The sequence below is a fragment of the Manis pentadactyla genome, chromosome 6, assembly GCF_030020395.1.
Source record: "Manis pentadactyla isolate mManPen7 chromosome 6, mManPen7.hap1, whole genome shotgun sequence".
NCBI classification, from domain to species: domain Eukaryota; kingdom Metazoa; phylum Chordata; class Mammalia; order Pholidota; family Manidae; genus Manis; species Manis pentadactyla.
This window is the reverse complement of record NC_080024.1, coordinates 46,237,697-46,256,382: the sequence shown is the minus strand read 5'-3', so window position 1 is coordinate 46,256,382 and position 18,686 is coordinate 46,237,697. Positions and strand designations below refer to the sequence as shown.

The window sequence follows — 18,686 nt, the reverse complement described above, 5'->3', positions numbered from 1 at the left end:
AACTAAGGAGCTCTTTGATCTGATTTGGGATGACCTTCCAACTTCAAGTTAATGAGATAATTCTATCCCCCCTACAAATACTTTGGTATTTGTCAGAGCAGCTTTGAGGATTCATTCAAGCATAGTTTCAAATATCAAAGTCAATTTCAGTCCTTCACTGAATCCATATTCTCATCTATTTACCAAACTGAAGGCTGTATAAAGACCACTTACTGCATACAGTGTAATAGTACAATTCATTATTTTAGTATCTTAGTCAAAACTAAGCAAAACTCTACTAATTGTTACGCTGTAAATCAAAACCAATGTAAAGACACTATTTTGAAGTGTTTATAAGAAAAATTACTATGGACAAAGCTACAGAAAAATTTGGTATTTTCTTTTAAAGATAAAAAAATCTATTTAATTAAAATGTCTTACTTGAGTTCCAGCCTTCATTGGATTTCCAAGGTCACATACTACCTGGTGGGTTTGGTTTTCTGTCTTAAATGCACAGGAAAGTCTTGCTAAGGCCTATGAAAGACAAATAAGTAGAATTTAGGGGAAAATAAATTAATGACAAAAAAAAAAAGCAGAAGTCTAAAACTATAAAATTCCTAGACAATGTTATGCACATGGATGTTTGTTCCTTGTTTACAAAGCATATACATCTATTTAAGTAAATCAGGGGTATGGGAGAAGCCAGAACTGTGCTCAATTGCCACATATAAATGTAAAAATGTTTCCGAAAGATCCCTGGAAGACTTAGATACATAATCATATTACCTCAACAGGCTTAGACACTTTATCTATCTGACCTCATTTCAGGCACTTAGCTAGCAATTCTAAAGATGTCCTATGGATGCATCATGCAAAGGCTTGAAAGGAACCATGTAAAATAAGCTTTCTAACAATTTCACCTTAGGTAGAATGGCTAAGCTTATACTACACTAAATAGGGGAGTAACACATTAATGTTAAGGAGACCTATGAGTGCATTTTGATTTTTAAGAGGCAGCTTGCTTACTTCACTGTTGCGGACAACCCCAATGAAATCAGCCTGTGGTGGGATGGAAACAATGAGCTCCGCTTCATAGGCACCTTCTCCTTGATTCTGAGCCTTAACGATCAATGTCAGAGGGTTGTCATCCCCAATATGGATCTTCTTTTGATCACTGCAAGTTAATACAAATCTAGACAGTGAAGAAAGACTGCATGGGGAGAGCATGACTGTTCAAAGAAACAAAAGAAATACTTAGCACTAACATGTTCAACGGTGTCTCAAGGTACTTTAAGACAACCTCACAGCTCAATAGAAAACTGGAAAAGAGCATAGTGGGTACAAATCTGGCATATCATTCATATCTACCACTGAATTTGCTCTCTCTTTGCATCCCAATTTTTTTCTAAAAGCCAAATTAATCATTTGTCTTGATTTCCACATATTCTTTACAATTTATATAATACAAAATAGTCAATCATATTCCTTTAGTTAGGAGTATATTTACAATGAGGAGTATCTTTAGGAGAATGTAACATTACTTTGTGACACTATTTAATGCAAAGCGGAAACTGGTCAGTTAATGGGCCAGTAGTGAAAAGACTGTACATTTTTTTAGAGCTCAATGATGATGATTTTATTGTAGAAAATCGTGCATTATCCTCCAGTACAATTAAATACATTAAAATATACTATTACTTTGAATAGAAAAATATTCTGGTCCACTTATATTTATTATACTGTTTATTGTTTGGAGGAAAACTTACCTATCTACAGAAACTTCCAGTTTGGGTTTACAGACATTGTCTTCACCACAGTCAAGAAGAATATGAGCCTAGAAAAGAAAATTGTTTTTCCTACATGAAAACATACCAATACAGGACACACATGCAGTGTGTATCAATCTACATGAACATGTACTTACGCACACACGCTTATATTTATATACAATATAGACTCATCAACTTGTTTTCACACTTGAAGGCAAAAGGGATCATGACGGCTTATTTTTAAACAGGTCAGTGTAGCTAGTCAAGAATGAAAAGGAAGAAAGATTCACAGGATATATATAATACAATTAATTGGAACCTTTTAGTTCTATCTCAAATTAAGCTGTTATAATTTTGAAGTTTTATGTTTTCCATATCATACATACAATTATGTTATGATTCCAGTTTTATGTTTGTTTTGAAGTGCTGTTTGGAAGGGAAAGTAATAGTCAAGTAATGAGGGTTCAGCTTGAATCTGCTGCAGCTAGCTAAGGTGTGTGACCTTGGGCAAAATAAACTCTCTTTCACAGTTTCTCATTACAGACTATGCCTCTGCCAACATCACGGAAATAGAGCTGCAGAGTGTAAAAGAATAAGGAGATGTGAATATACAGTAGCAATTCTGGAAGGCAGGCCAAAGGGAGCAGAAACTGGACAAAATGAGTCCAGCCACAAGAATGGCCATTCAGAAAGAAATGAAAGAAAAGGAACTAGAAGCACTAAAGTTAGCCAATCCAGGATAGATGAAACAAGCAAGAACCTGAACTTCGCTGCTCTACATCTGGCTGTAAGAATCTGCCAGTGGGAGCAGTATGCAAAACCCGAGAGAAAGAAATAGTGGGAGGCAGCAGAATAGGTTGGCAAGATGCAAAAGAAGGCATATAAAAAATTAAGAAAAAAGTTAAGAAAAAAAGAGGAAGCCATTCTTGGTTTGTCTATTGTTACTATCCAACGGACTTCAAGTCCAGAGACAGACAGAAAGAAAAGAGATTTGAAGGGCACAAACAATGAAAGGCTTCCTTTAAAAACAAAAAAAGATGACTGTATGCTTCCAAGTCACAAGGAATATGCAGCTACCTAGAATAAAATTATATGATAGAGATCTTAACCATCAATTTAATTGGGATGAAACCCAACAACATTAGATGAATTAATTCAATGACCCAGACATAAGCAGTTGCCATGCACTTCAAACAGGGAGTGAAAAAACCCAGGACCTTTAGAAGAACTTTGTGGTGATTCTGGAGGCATGATCACTGCCAATCTACTTCAGGAATATAGAGTGGATTTCAAAGATAAGAAATTAACTAGTGCGATGGCTAAGTATTAACAGTTCCAGTTAGAATGACGATTATTTCAAGTTTAGAATGAGAAGTATGTTTGAAATATTAATAAAACTGTGGTCAAGGGATATCTGGCTAACTTCCACTCTACATCAAAAGAAAAGGAGTTAGCTGGCATTGACTGGTGGAACCAAGGTATTAAAATATACTGTAAGGAAGGAGAGTGTCACAAGTGGAAAAGCACACAGCAATGTCTTTCATTCACAGAGAGCCAAATATCTATAGTTACACACCTAACATCTTGTACAGAGTGAAAACTTAATACATATTTGGATGCTAAATGGAGGGTGGGAAGAACTCTGCAGAAAGCACTAAATTTCTAACTCCAAAGGATTAAGGTACAGAAAGAGAAATTCTAGAGCTGTCCTGTCCAGTCCAATAGCCACTACGACGTCATAGGCAGCTTTTGAACACTTGACTTGTTCCCAGTGTGACTGAGGAACTGATTTTAAAATTTTACTTAACTTTAATTAATTTAAATCTAAAAACTGATCCTGGATTCTGTTATTGAAAAATTTTAGTATGTTTAAACAACTTGTGTATGTGAATCTACCTTTCAATTTTAAATTATATGAATTCCAAACACAGAAAAAAAATTCTGATGAAGCTTCTGCATCTGAATTGATATGCTATAAATATATCATACACTGTCGATTGTGAAGACAGTAAAAAATAGAATGCAAAATGTTGCTAATAATTTTTAAATAGAATACATGCTGAAATGATAACACTGGATATTGTTATGGACTGATTTATGTGCCCCCAAAATCCATATGTTGAAGTCCACATGTGATTTCATGGGAGATATGGTCTTTAAGGAGGAATTAAGTTAAGATGACATCAGTAGGTTGGGCCCTAATGCAATATGCCTGGAGCTGATAAGGACACTGGCCACAGACACACAGATGGAAGACCACGTGAAGACAAAGGGGAAGGTGGCTGCAAGCCAAGCAGGAGCCTCGGGAGAAACCACTGTTGCTGACACCTTGATCTCAAGACGTCAAGCCTCCAGACAGTGAGAAACAGATTTCTATTGTTTAAGCCACCCATTCTGTGGTACTTTGTTATAGTAGTCCTGGCAACTAATATAGGTATATCATTAAAATTAATTTCACCTGCTTTCTATCTTTTAAAAAAAAGTTGCTAACTAACAAATATAAAGTTACCAATGTGGCTCACGTTATATTTCTACTAGACAGCGGTACTCAATAAAGGGCAGTGAAAAAGTTTTTAATATGATTAGTGAAATGAAGGACCCATTTTAGAAAGTACTAGAAGGAATGATGGGGCAGGATTGTTAACATAGAAATGAAAGTATATTAGAAAGGTAAGAATGCAGATGCAAAGATGCCTAAAAGTAAATAATGTCATTATTGAAACAAATGTAGGACACGAAGGAAACAAAAAAGGTTTGACTTAATGAAGAACAAGAGGAGAAGAAAGGAAGCCAAATATCACTAAAGTTATTTCCCTCAAAGGGGTTTCAAAAGTTAACCTACTAGATTAGTTGGCTTTAAAACCATGTTCATATTAAAGAGATGGTGGTCTCAGTAAGTTAATCAAAAGTAATGTTAACACTAACAATTTCTAAAAAATTCTATGACTATAATGAGAAATAATCATAAACCTCTATCAAAATAAACAATGTAAAGGAACAAGTAACAAATAACTTTTAAAAAAAAACAGACCTTGAGGGCCACAAATGTTCATTATTAAAATGTTAATCAACATAATATTTGCATCCACTAAAAATAAAAAATACCAAGAATATGAACTAATGGAACTATGTTTATAAGCTCTATACTAATGCATAGAAGAAAATGGCACATTTACTATGACCATTCATGTGTAAAATACAATATAAAGTAAGTTATTAAAATATAAAAATTATAAAAGATTTTAAAGTATATTTTAATTTACCTTATGCTGCTGTCATACAGTCTTTTCAAATTCCAAAAAAAAATGTGTATGAGATCTAGCAAGTTAGACCAAGAAGAAATAACAACCTAAATTGACGGTAAAGCATGCTATGAGAACAGAAATATTAATTTAAAAATACGAACATGTAATAGAAAAGAAATAATAAATTCAATAACTATTTGAATACATGGGTTTTACATAGGATTTTCTAAAAATATTACAAGTCTTTAAGAAATGTTATGCTGTTTTATTTGGTTTTATGAAAATGATTCATGTACTATATATGCATATGCATGTGCACATATACCATTTTTTACAATTAAAATCTAAGTTAAAGATAACATTGATATAAAAGTTGTTCAGCAAAATACTAAAATATTACGCAAATACATTGGCACTTTGCTGTTTTGAATTACATGAATTATTTTACTGTTTTATGCATATAAAATGTGACTCTGTCTTTCTCTGCATATCATTAAGTTCTCAGCAGCTTTAAGTATTTCTGACCTGAAAAATTCAGTTTCCTTCCCCTGACTCCTGACTAAAAACTCAACATAACAAAAGAAATCCCCTTAGGACACTTAAAAATATGAAATGAAAGACCTTAAAAAAAATTAAGGTATAAAATGAGTGATAAGTTGAGAAAGCACAGTACCTGTCGACTAATGTTGGCAGGAGTGAACTGGTTAAGAATGGGTTGCAAGCCTGTTGCATCAGCAGCTGTTCTGTAATCCAGCCGATACTCCATAAAAATAGTAATTGGAGTGAGTTTGTCTCTAAATTCAGACTCATCCTAGAAATGGAAAAGCCTCAAATTAATGATGACATCAATCTATGATATCAAACTATCTGGAGAAATCCCTGAGTGCACAATACAAAGCCAGCGGTATTCATCCCTTAATCCAATCCTCCCAACTCTGAAAATCTACACTTACGTGAGAATGACAGAGGATCCAAAAAAAACCTTATCCAGTGAGAACCCTTAATCAATTTTTGTTTCAAATGTAATATTTGATTCACACAAATATATACAGGGTATGTTAAAAAAATAGGCACTTGACCACACGCCCAGTGTAACAACTAGCCCATCCCCAGTATCTCTCCAGTTCCAGCTCCCCACATGCTCCTTCTACCCCCACCACTTCCTTCCCAGAAGTAGCCACTATCCTGAATCTGAAGTTCACCATTCTCTGGCTAGCTTTCAGTAGTTTTATTATACTGCATATGTCCCTGAACACTATGTTCTTTATAAAGTTTGCTTTTCCTTTTTTATTTAAAAATGAGATCATTTGTATTCTTCTGTGCTTTGCTTTCTGTTCAACACTCTTGTTAGGATTCATCCTTGTTGTTGCACATAGCTGAAGTTAATTTTTACTGTTGAGTGATTTTCCATATAACCAATGCACAATTTATTTATCCATTCTCCTATCAAAGGTTATTTGGTTTAGAGCATTTTTTTTGTTTTTGCTATTACAAAATATATATATATATATATAATGATTCTTCTTTTCCATAGTGGTAAGTAGATTTGTCTGCTCTGTAAGACCATATTATTTTCCAAATCTTCATAACAACTTACACTGCCATCAGCAATGTGTAAGAATTCTCATTAATTCAACCTTGACCAATCAACAGGTATTGGCAGACTTCGACTGAATGTAAGATGGTATTTCTTCACAGTTATAACTTGAGATACTTATTTGTTTAAATCACAGGTGGTTATTTGATTTAATCAAAAGCTTTCCCTGCACTTAAATAAGATGGCAGGTTTTTTTTCTTTAGTCTATGCTTGTGTTAAGTTACACTTCTCTATTTTTAGTATTAAACCACCCTAGGATAAATGCAAGTTGGTCTGATTACTTCATCTTTTTAACAGCTATGATTTAGTTTGCTTGTATTTGATTTATTAATTTTACATCTGTGTCTTCATGTAAAACTGGTATGAAATCCTCCTTCCTTATACAATATCCTTGACCAGTCTGGGTATCAATTATACTAGCTTCACAGAATAAATTGGAAGTATTTTCTGTTTTTCTACTCTTTTAAAGAGTTTAGTATTGGAATGTCTTGTAGATCTTCACGGTCTGGTAGACGATGCCTGTAAATTTAGCCACCTGGCCTTGTGCTTCCTTTGTGTAAAAGATTTTTGACTGTCAATTCAATTTTTTAAATGGTGTATATGGCTAAGTGATTTATTCAGGTTTTCTACTTCTTAAGAGGTGTCTGTGTTATGTTTTTCTAAGAATTTCTCTATTTTTGTCTAAGTTTTCTATTTTAGTACAAAGTTATTCATAATCTATTATTTTAATCCCTCTTTTACCTGTAGTTATGTCCCTTTTCAATTCCTAATTTTGTGGAGTTCTTTTTTCTTCATTTTTTCTGAATATTTTATTCAAATTGAAAAGCATTTAAGGCTATTTATTTACCTTCACATTCTGCTTTAGTGACATTCCACACATTTTGATATATAGGATTTTCAATATGATTCACTTCTAAGTAAATTTCTATTATGATCTCTTTTTGATCCGTAAGTTATTTAAAGCCACAATTCTTTATTCATCTTTATGCATTGGTTTCTAAAATTTGCACCATGACCAAGTAGAATTATTTCCTATGATTCCAATTTTTTGAAATTTGTTAGACTTCCTCTATGAACCTACATGATCAAGTTTTTAATTCTCTAATTGCTGGGTGCTGAGGTCTATCTATATAAATCTGTTAAATTAAGCTTGTTAATTATGCTACATTTCCTAAACCTTTACTTGTCTTTTTAAAAATTTCTTTCTTTAAACATTTTATACAAATTTATATTTTGTAACTGCTAATTCCAACATCCCAAGCCTTGGCTGGTTTAAAATTTGTTTCTTCTAATAGCTGGTTTCCTTAGGCATTCAGTGCTTTTTTTAAGTGAGTTCATATTTGATTGTAATTAACCTGTGCCATAATCCCATACTAGACTGCTGCAGAGAGGCTTTGTATTTGCTCTTACTGGGGTTAGGGTGCAACTTTGTATAGTAACACTTTAGCTTCATGCAAGTGTCTGGACTGAATGCAGCAGGCTCAGGTCAGACTCCTGGTTTGTGGAAGGCCCCAGGCAAGTCTGAATCCCTGTGCTGGTGGTATCTGCAATTGCTGCTCATCCTCTCCCCAGCAACACTGTATCATACATTTGCACACAACTCACAAGTCAAATTTTGCCAGTAGAGTTTTTAAATTTATTTTGATTGCTTCTTTTTGGACCCTGGAGATTTCTTGTACTGTCTTGAGAGTCCAGAAATATTTGAGAAATATACTTGTCATAATTTATTCAGTAGCATTATTGTCGAAAGGCCATTTGGAATATTCAGTTTGCGAGGAGTATAAATTCATTACTCAGGTTTGATACTTTAAAAAGCCAAATTGTGTCAGGTGCACTTTTCTGTTTTCTTTTTGACTCAACACCAAAAAATTTACAGAAAGTGAAAATCATTTAGATGAAAAGAAAAAATAATAAATAAAAAGATAATGGAGCAGAAAACACCTCTTACCCGGAGATATGCTATTAGTTCCTCACACTGCATCTGTCCCCCCCTTGAAATGGTAATGTTCTTGGAGTGACCCGGGGACCTGTTATGGAGAAATAGTGCTCGTCGAATTGCTCCTTTTTGCTTGAGTTTATCCAAAAGAAGCTCCACCTGGAAGTCTAGACAAACCAAAGGATTTATAACCAAAATCATCTTTATGGACACCTATCTGCCCTAGACAGCGAGAGTTTTCATGTAAAGAGAGATATTTGGTCCTTAAGAAGTAATGTGCTTCTAAGTCACTAAAAATGTCTATACATTGTAGTGAGGCCAAACATACTAATTCTGAATAAATATTTAATAATTAATAAATAATTAACTATCTCCAAAGTAATGTCATATATTAATTCAGAGAACAGATAACGATGGTAGTAAAACAACTACCGGTGGGCAGGGAAATTTTTGTTTTTTAATTTATGCTAAGAGGAGGAAGTTCAGAACATGAAATATATGTGAACTAAGCTTCCACCACTAAGAAGAACTCTTGATAATCGTGATTAAGAAATATTTACTAATATGCATCCATTCCAGGAAACACCAGGATGAATGAAGAAGAGTTTGTATCACTTGCAACTCCTACTTCTAATGAAGCTACCACATCAGACTGTGAGGTGAACATGTCCTCGTGAACCAAGTGACCAAATACAGCTGACCAGGGCATGAATCATCTTAAAATGAGTGTGCAGCAGGGGTCTGAAGCACAGTGGTTAGTATGACTTCCTTCTAAGATTCAGGTCTTCTCTGAGTAGTTTCTTCAAAAGAGATGAGTGCCTATCTTTAAAAACCACAATCTCTTTCCAAGTTTCTCTAGATACTGAACTTCATGTCAAATGTGGGTGAAAACCCAGGGTTCCTTTGCTACCAGTTCTGTTCTGCCCACACACACTGCCCTTCTTGCTGTTTCTCGAACACACTAAGCATGCTCCTGCCTCAGGCCTCTTGAAATTGCCATTTCCTCTGTCTGACTCCTCCAGATGTCCCTTGGCTCCTTCACCTCTTTCAGGTCCTCAAGGAGAAGCTATCTTGCAGGGCCACCTTGCCTGCTGCCCTATGGGAGCTCTGAGGACGCACACCCAGAAGACTCAGTGCTCCGCGCTCTTCCTCTGCTTTGTTATTACTCCTCAGCACCTGTCACATACTGATATATCTTTGCAACAATTACTTAACTTTAATCTTGCTCTAAGGACCACATAAACAATGTTTTTGGAAAGGAAGAGTCAAGTTAAGACTTTGCTTCGTGGTTTAAATTTAGTGGCTAAAACCTTTTCTCCTTCTCATTATATCTAAAGCAGCTCTTCTCATAAGATTGCTGGGGGTTTCTCCAGGACATAAAATATAAACTTTTCAGTAGATCATATTTACAATGATATTCATTTCCCCTAGAGTTCATTTATCTCACATTGGTCACGGCTTAATTTTCTGAAGGCCATATTTACCATTCAATGGATTATTTTGTTTATAATGTCAATAAATAAATGTATTATTGGCTTGAGTTGCCAAAGTAATTATGTTGCAATTTTAAATGTCTTTAAGCATAAACATCCTAATAAAACACAACTATAGTAACAATTCAAATACCCTAAAATATTTTTCAAATGATGTATATACAGCACCATTAAAATAATATTTTTCCATAGAACACTTACTGAGTTTCGTGGGAAGTGCTCCTTTACCATCTGCCTTTAAACAGAATTTGATGTTAAAACTGCAGAAAAATTGAAAAAATTTAAATTCTATAAAGCAGTTTAGGCATATCTTTAAATATTACCATCAAAACTCACATTTCTAAGACATAGTTTACATTGTGAAGCCCTTTTTTAAATCTCTCTTCATGTCTTCAGACTATTGTTGAAACATGAAAACTGTATGAATAACCTAACTCATCCTTCAGTAATGTAAGCACATTTCCTTTCATGGTATCTTAATGTGGAAAAAAAAAGAAAAAGAATTTCTTAACCTCAAGTTTATAGAACCTGTTGACAAATCCTAATGAGGGAAATGACAGACCAGATTTAAAATAATGTCTCATTTACCAAAAATGTCCCACCAAAGTTTCCTTTTAATTAGCAAGTCCCTCTAGGACACTATTCTCACAATTTATTAATGGATCATGAAATCAGTTTAACGGGTTGTATCTAGTATCTTAAAAAAATAAATTAAAAAATTGATTTAAGCATCAAGGGCAAAAGTTCATGAAACTTTTAAATTACATCCATGTGTTTACTGGATGGTGATGCAAAATGTATTTCCTATTATGTGCAATAATCAAAAACATATGAAGCTACTGCTCTAGTTAGTGTATTCAAAGCCCTTGAATTATTAGCATAATTACAACCATATTATCAGCAACTTCACAGGGATATGTAGGGCGAGTGAATGGAAGAAAGGCAGTAAAACTTAAAGCCAAAATCTTGAAAACAACTTTCTTGCCAATCAACAAAAATGAAGACCAAATGTTACTGAATTTTTAATGTAATCCAATGAAAGAAATAAAACTTTGAAAAATGTTTTAATAACTACAATTCAAACCTTGAATTATAACTATATAGTTCAAAAACAGAATCAGAAAAAATATTTGTCATTAACTCTTTTGAGTAAAATTTTCCCAGCTTGCAGTCATTCTACCCTTTATCTATGTTCTGTCTGATTTTCCTGTGTTAGTTAGGACAAACACCAACAGTATTTTGCAAAGTGGGGAACTCATGGTGGTTTTAACAGTATATAAGTTAAGATGTTTCATTATTAAACTTATACTTATTTTAACATGTATGAGAAAGATACTGGTATCTCCATTTTATTTTTAAATGTTTTAAAGTAAAATATGTCAATTTAAAGAAAAAATGTTAAGAAAAATATAAATAACAGGTAAAATGAAAATATAGCAGGAATCATATAATAAAAACATTTATAAAAGATAGCAAAAAGTAGCATATAAATAGTGGAGACTTGAGAAACAATGGACTAGAGAAGAATTTGGGCATTAAACTCAAGAAAAAATTTCTATTTTTCTTTAGAAACTAGTAAAGGAATAAGTAGAAGACCAGAGTATTAAGAACAAAACAGTATTTTTCTATAACTGTTCATAGATACTAAATCTGAAAAAGATCATATCTCTTAAAAATTAAAATGTTCATGGGCTTATTTATAATTAAACATAAGTAATTTCTGAGATCTTATTAGTTTTTCTTCTTTTTGAATGTATTCATTGAGTATGCATCATTTTTAAAAATTAATTTATACTAGTTTATTTGTAGAGTCTTCTACATATCTCCTTTGGAACAACATTACTACAAACTCTGAGATGAAAGTAGATTACACCCACAGAAACTGTTTTAGCAATACTTCAGCACCTCCTTCATCTTCAATTGTTTTTATAATGATTGAACCAATAATTACAGTAACTATTATTAAACAAATACCTTACCAGGAAACTTTGAGATCTGTCCCAGGCAATGGGCAAGTTTTATTGTCTTGATTTAAAATGCTTGGGTAGACTTCAAGAAGAGGATTTACAGTTATAACTGGTCTGGCCCTAGTAAAGAAAAAAAAGAGAAAGGAAAAAATAGTTATTTAAAATGTTAGATAAATCTAAGCATTTTAGGTTCACATTCATTGCATATACAGTGCAGTGCTTACTAAAGCATTGTTTATAATACCAAAAAGAATAAACAACCTAAATATAAAACCACCAATCATGCCAGTTTGCCTGGGACTATCCTGATTTTGCAATGAAAAGTCCCACATCCTGATAAATTCCTTAATTCCAGGCAAATCAGGACAACTGGCCAAACTATCTGAACTCAATCCATTAAAGCAGAATCATTCAACAAATTTTGATATATCTACTTAATGTAATGTAATACAGTTTGGGGAAATGAGTGCTGTAAATCCATTTGTGGTGATACAGGATCTCTAAGATATACCCAAGATACAACTTTAATATGAGAGAAAAACAACCAAACTACAATGTACAAAGTACAAAGGATGCATATACACACATGCACTATTTTTTAATGCATAGACTAGACTATTTCTGGTAGGATATACTAGTAAACTAGTAAAGAAGTTTTTTAAAAAATTGTATGCCCTTTTTGTATTGTTTTGTTTTACTAAATCCATATGTTATGTTAATAGCAAATTTAAAAAGTCAAACAATAAATTAAAATAAACACAGTTTTCCAGAGTTCAGACGCACAGGGTTAAACTCTGTACAAAAACACAGTGGTCTCGGGTCAATGTGGCTGTGTCATCATGATAAACCCAGGAATCTGTATGGACACATGTTGCCCCGAAAGCCACCATCAGCTTGACCCACCGTAGACTCCATTACATGGTGCCAGGGTTAGGTATTCCACCGTGCATAAATGCAGCCCACAGAAGAGTGAATACCTTAATCTACTTGGGATGCCAGAAATATTCTAAGGCATGAGTTATTGAGGAATATGGGGAATAACTGGAAATATGTATGAATCTGCATTTATGTATATTGCTTTAATGAAAACGCTCATTTGGGGAGATATTACATATTACCCTTGTGGTCACAGAATACTGCGGCACAAACACCAAGTTAATTTCTTGCCTCTCAGAGAAAAATGTAAACTCATATAATTTTTAAAGAGTGACTTAAAACACAGATATCTTTGAACAGAATTTAAAGAACAAAGAGGGACAACTTTGAGTGTTTTTCTAAATTAAAAATCTGCTTTCTTTAGTTTGGGATCTACTTATACCTGCCTTACTACTTTCCTATAGCAAATCTTGAAGAGAAAGAACAAATTTTGTCATTACTTAAAGAAAACTAAACTGAAATTCAAACACTTGTGCTTAACTATAAAACTTTCAAATAATTCAGAATATTTCTATATAGGATATGGAAACACACTCACCTGTATAATACAGCTCTGTCTACACCAAAAGCTCCTACAATGAGGTCTTAAAAGACAGTAGGAAAAGCATGTTAATAATAATAATTACTATGGTTTTTAAAATTCACATACCATCCTAAAGATAACACTTAAAAGGTTAAAGTATATGAAAACTCCAAATAATCTATCAACAAAGGCAAATGCTCATCATAAAATGAATCTTTCAACCAATCAGACATTAATCTTTTGGATGGATACTTAGTCAAAATCAGCAATAATAAGTAAATACCACACAAATACACATACACATATACAAAGCTGTATAGGTGCCTGTGGATTTCACAATTTCATTGTAAACTTTAAAAAAAAAAATGTAATCATTTTGTTTCAAAAACAAAACCAAACCAAAAAGGCACATTACATGTACTTAGAGTATTTAGAATGAGAGCGGATAGCATTCAACTCAACAAGAACTGAATGAATTAGTTTTCATATGTAGCTGGTACAACTGATTCACAATGAAGAAAAAATGAAATCAGAGTTTTCTCACAGTATATGCAAGCTGTATTTGAGGAAGCCCTTTCTAAGTAGAAAAGTACGTGAGAAACTATACAGACAGGTAGATTAGGTTACATAAAAATTAGGAACTTCTTCATGCCCAAAAAGGCAAGTGTGACAAACTGAGAAATATGTCCTGTAGGTGTTAAGGAGTTAATGTCCTCAATATTTAAGGCACTCTCACAAGTAAAATAAAATAAAATTAATGAGAGAAAAGAAAAACAATATTCCAATAGAAATAGAGAAAAAAAGATGTAAAAAGTAAATTCACAAAATATATATATGCAAATAAAATTGTTTATTCTAATAATCAAAACCTTCAAATTAAAATAACATTATCCAGCTCTCACACAGTTTAAAGTTATCTTAAAAGTAACAAAGGATGACAAGTGTAGGCACAGATGTGGGAAAATGATCACTCACTAGTGGTGACTAAAAAAGTTGCAAAACCTTCTTTTGGAGGGAGTAAGATTGTAATTGGACAGTATATATCAATAGCCTTAAAAAAAAACAAAGGCACATATCTAACAGCAATTCTAGAATTCTTGTCCTAAGGAAAAAGGGGTTTGCATGAGAATCATATACAAGGACATAAATGCCCCAAATAAACTTAAATAAGGTACAACACAGTCATCTGATAGAATGGAAAATATAAAACATGTTTTAGAAGAAGAATGATTAATATAGGAAATGTGTCTTATACTTTAAGTGAATAAAATATGGTTTTAACAGTAACCGTGCATAACACATAATTCTACTTTGTTTTAAAAAAATGTGTGAATGCACTGGAAAAAAAGATTCAAACATATGCTTGGCTGTGTTTTCTAAAAGTTCTGTAACAAACATATTGCATTTATAACCAAAAATCTCTTGAAATAATACTAACATAGATAAAAATCAATCTCAAATCCCATTTCTAAAAGCACTTCAACATCTATATTGAGCTCATATTAACTGTTTCAACAACAAAGGTCATCCACATTTTCTGCACTGCATTTCATTTACAGAATAGATCCACTATGATCCCAGATCCATTATAATACTCCAAAGTACTTAAGAGCCAAAACAGGCCTCACTTCCTGTGTTGGCTCAAACCAATGGGCAACACTGGGCAAATTACTTTTCTCCATCTCCTTTCTCATCCAGAAAATGGTATATAATGAGCTGAGCTACATTATATTCCTCAACAACCTTACTGGGAGATTTAAATGAGATAATATATGATTTAAAAATGATTAAGTCGACTCCAAAAAATTGCTAGATCATTCAAAACACAGAAACAATTGTTGACATTTAATAACTTAGAATGAGCATTTACTTTTGCTTATGCTTCTGCAGTATTTTCCTCTGACATTTCATTACAGACTTAAAAAAAAAAAAAGAAAAACTCAGAGTATGTGTTTTATATTAGAAACTCCCAGGAAATGGAGCTGTCTTTGATTCAATCCCCTTTAGTAACAAGAGTACAGTAGGGGCTTGCACAATACTTGAAATATTGAACTGAAATGACTTATAACATAAGTCAAGAGAGCAGTAGGACTATTTGCCATTAGGAGTAAAAAAAATCTAAGAAACTTTTTGTGTTTCTAGGAAAGCACCTGGATATCCATTTTTGTCTATATCCGTGGCCCCTTTCATTGAATAGCCAAAGCTTGGTGGCATACTCCGAGCAGCCCACTTCCCTTCGAGGATTTGAGATGGTACCGAATTCAAGCCTGTTGATCTCCCATTAAAAATATAAACAATTCCTTTTTTATCTTCACCTCCATATGGAGCAGCAATTGCAATATCTGTGGGGAAAAAGGAGGAGGGGAAGGGGGAAGAGACGGTGAGAAGTAAAAAGAGGAAGAAAGGGGAAGGGGAGGAAAGCAGAAAGGAGAGGAGGCAGCCGGGGGCAGAGATAAGGAAGTCTTAGTACTTATGTATACAGAGATTATCTTAATACAGGTTTGCTGTTAGAAAGTTCACATTGCACCACTTCTACTCTTGCCCCTATATTCCATTCTCCTCCAAACTGCCAAATGTTAGTATCACATCACCTCCCTTTAAAAATCTTTCCACTGTTTCCCAAAGCATCTAAATGTTACCTAGTTTGTCCACTCATTCCTTCCCTTCCATACACCACAGCCCCCCATTCCCATTCTTACCCTTACTCACTCTTCCTACCAATCCTGGCCTTCTTCTGTTTCTTAAACACATTGAACTAGTTCCCATCTATGGGTTTATGCTTGCTTTTCCTTCTGCCTTAATGCCTCTTGCTCAGGGGTCTAAGTTTTGCTTCTTCTGTTTGTCCAAATCATAGATCAAATGTCATCTTCTCAGAGAAGTCTTCACTGGCCACACTATGAAACAATGACTCTCCTCTCTCAATCACACTCTCTGTAGGCATTCTATCCCATTACCTTGACCTTTTTTGTTTTATTTTAACCCAGCCTTTATCACTACCTGAATTTCCCCATTATGTGTTTACTCTATGGTTCCTCCACAAAACATCAGTTATGAGATACCAGCCGTTCCCAACACTCTCAATTTCCTTAGACATCCTCTAAGACATCATGGACACTTTCATCTCTTATATAAGACCATTATGCCCAGGGGTATTTTAAATACTGCAATGATTACATTCTAGTGTTCACTTGTACATAAAAGTTGCCTCTACTGATGCTAAATTCCTTAAAGACATGGAAAGGCTCTAACTTAGTACTCAGTCCAATGCTTGGCCTGCAGTAAGCACCAAGTAAGAATCCATTTTTCCTTAAAAAGAAAGTAACATTTAAGTTATGTGAGAGTCCTTCTTTATCCTTTTTTAAGTTTCAAAAGAAAAGCATAACTTCTAAATTGACCACATATGTTAAGTATTTATTAAAATACAATTTTCCAACAGAAGATGGCTCTAATGTCGAGAAATCACTAAGTAAAAATTATCTTGAACTTTTCTAAAACTTTCATTATTTCATACATTTTAGTAATTTCTTCTCTTAGCTAGCATCTGTCCAGTCTGGAAAGTCCTACTTTTCATTCAAATAACTTCCTCCTTTGATCATTTCAGTTGCTTTCTGCTATGTTTTTTTCCCCTCTGCCCTTCTGCAGGGGTATTGGCAAAAAGGGCACATAACTGTGGAACGCAACTTTATTGTTGTTTTTTCAGTATCTCTCTTGATGATAACTAGGGTTTTTCCATTAAGTGGAAGGGAGGAATATAGGAGCAACAGCATAACAAAGGGTAAATCTCATGAGCTCCAAACAAAGAAAAGACCCGGGTTATAATAGTTCACTTTGAATATAAACTATACCTATATATAAACTATGAGTTTATGCATACATATATAAATATGGCTTAGATCAAGTTCCACTGAAGACATTACATTCACAATGTCCTGTTTGGAACAATCAGTGAGACCCTAGGAGAAACCGTGGGAGAACAAAGTTAGCCTCTATGGTATCTCTCTCTAAAAGTAAAGTCTCTTCGTAAAACATCAATGTTTTTCAGCTGTTGTTTAGAATTGTTATGTTCACAAATAATACATTTAATTAAAATATAGAAAGCAGGTTGAGATGTTGGCTGGATCAGGATATTGAGAAGATCCTCTATAAAGTGGCTAAAATATCCTCAAAACAAGGTGACAGTAAACTTGTCCAGGCTCTCCAAGAAAATCTGGACACACAGGCCCAGCTATACAGTAAGAGCTCATTAAACTTATTCAAGGTAGCACCTCACATTTGGCTCTGTGTTTGCAAGGTAGCTTTTGTTATCAATAAGTAATGGTTTGATCTGTTCTGTGGTATTCTTTCCAAGTTCTATTTTGAACTTCATACCAGAGTTCCATTTGATTTATGTTAAATTCTCTTGGCAATAAAAAGCTTTAAGACTGTATTTTAGGAAATAAAATGTCCCTTTGAGTAGTCTTTCACTAACATTAAAAATTTCTAGGGTTAATCTTAAAAGATCATACCTCCAGTGCATGACCTAAAACTACCCATGAGGCAGGAGTGGAGTCTTGAGGTCAAATATGCATTTTCCTTTTCCACTACTACTTGGGAGATAAAAGAATCATATATATTCATATAATATATATATATAAATATATATATGTATATATTTATGAATCATATACATATCATGTATTTATAGAAATATATATTTGTGTGTATTTAATATATAAATTTATATTATGGTATTTATATTTATTTATAATATATATTTATATATCATTTATATGTATGAGTTTATCAACTGTCTATTTTGTGATCTCTAGAAAGGTTTTTAATAGTATTCTTTTTAAAAAAAAAACTTGGCAATTTGTAATACATATTTTATTGTGTAGTAAAAGCCAATTTTGATTTTTTATCTACAGCTATTAATTAAATTATTACATGGGACTATTATAAAACAATTATACTTTTGATATGCCCCCATGAAGGGAGATATCACTTCCCTTAGAATATCTTAGACAGCCATAACAGACTTACAGCTTTAAAATTATTAATGGCAATTCATACCTTTAATACCTTAGAGTTGGCATCACTTTGACAATGTGCCTCCAAGCGTTTTTTACACTTGTATCTAAATGGACAGCAGAGGGCACTCCTGCAAGGCAGGACAGAGACAAAATGACCAGGTCACCTGGACTCCCCGGGAATGCAGGTTTCCTTTCAGAAATTAACCAGCCAAAAACCTAACGAGGCTGC

The 18,686-nt window shown here is 33.5% G+C and overlaps 1 protein-coding gene across 4 annotated transcripts in view; it reads right to left on the bottom strand.

Moving 5' to 3' along the window:
- ITGAV (integrin subunit alpha V) overlaps positions 1–18,686 on the bottom strand; it is a 91,425-nt gene that overhangs the window by 13,776 nt on the left and 58,963 nt on the right. For all 4 annotated transcript variants that reach the window (XM_036924885.2, XM_036924888.2, XM_036924886.2 and 1 more), the window contains 9 exons: positions 15,596–15,787; positions 13,461–13,506; positions 11,999–12,106; positions 10,221–10,279; positions 8,539–8,693; positions 5,667–5,804; positions 1,746–1,813; positions 1,006–1,153; positions 421–513 (listed from right to left, as the gene is read on the bottom strand). In XM_036924885.2, coding sequence (XP_036780780.1) covers positions 421–513; positions 1,006–1,153; positions 1,746–1,813; positions 5,667–5,804; positions 8,539–8,693; positions 10,221–10,279; positions 11,999–12,106; positions 13,461–13,506; positions 15,596–15,787 — 1,007 coding nt within the window. The remainder of the gene's footprint in view (positions 1–420; positions 514–1,005; positions 1,154–1,745; positions 1,814–5,666; positions 5,805–8,538; positions 8,694–10,220; positions 10,280–11,998; positions 12,107–13,460; positions 13,507–15,595; positions 15,788–18,686) is intronic.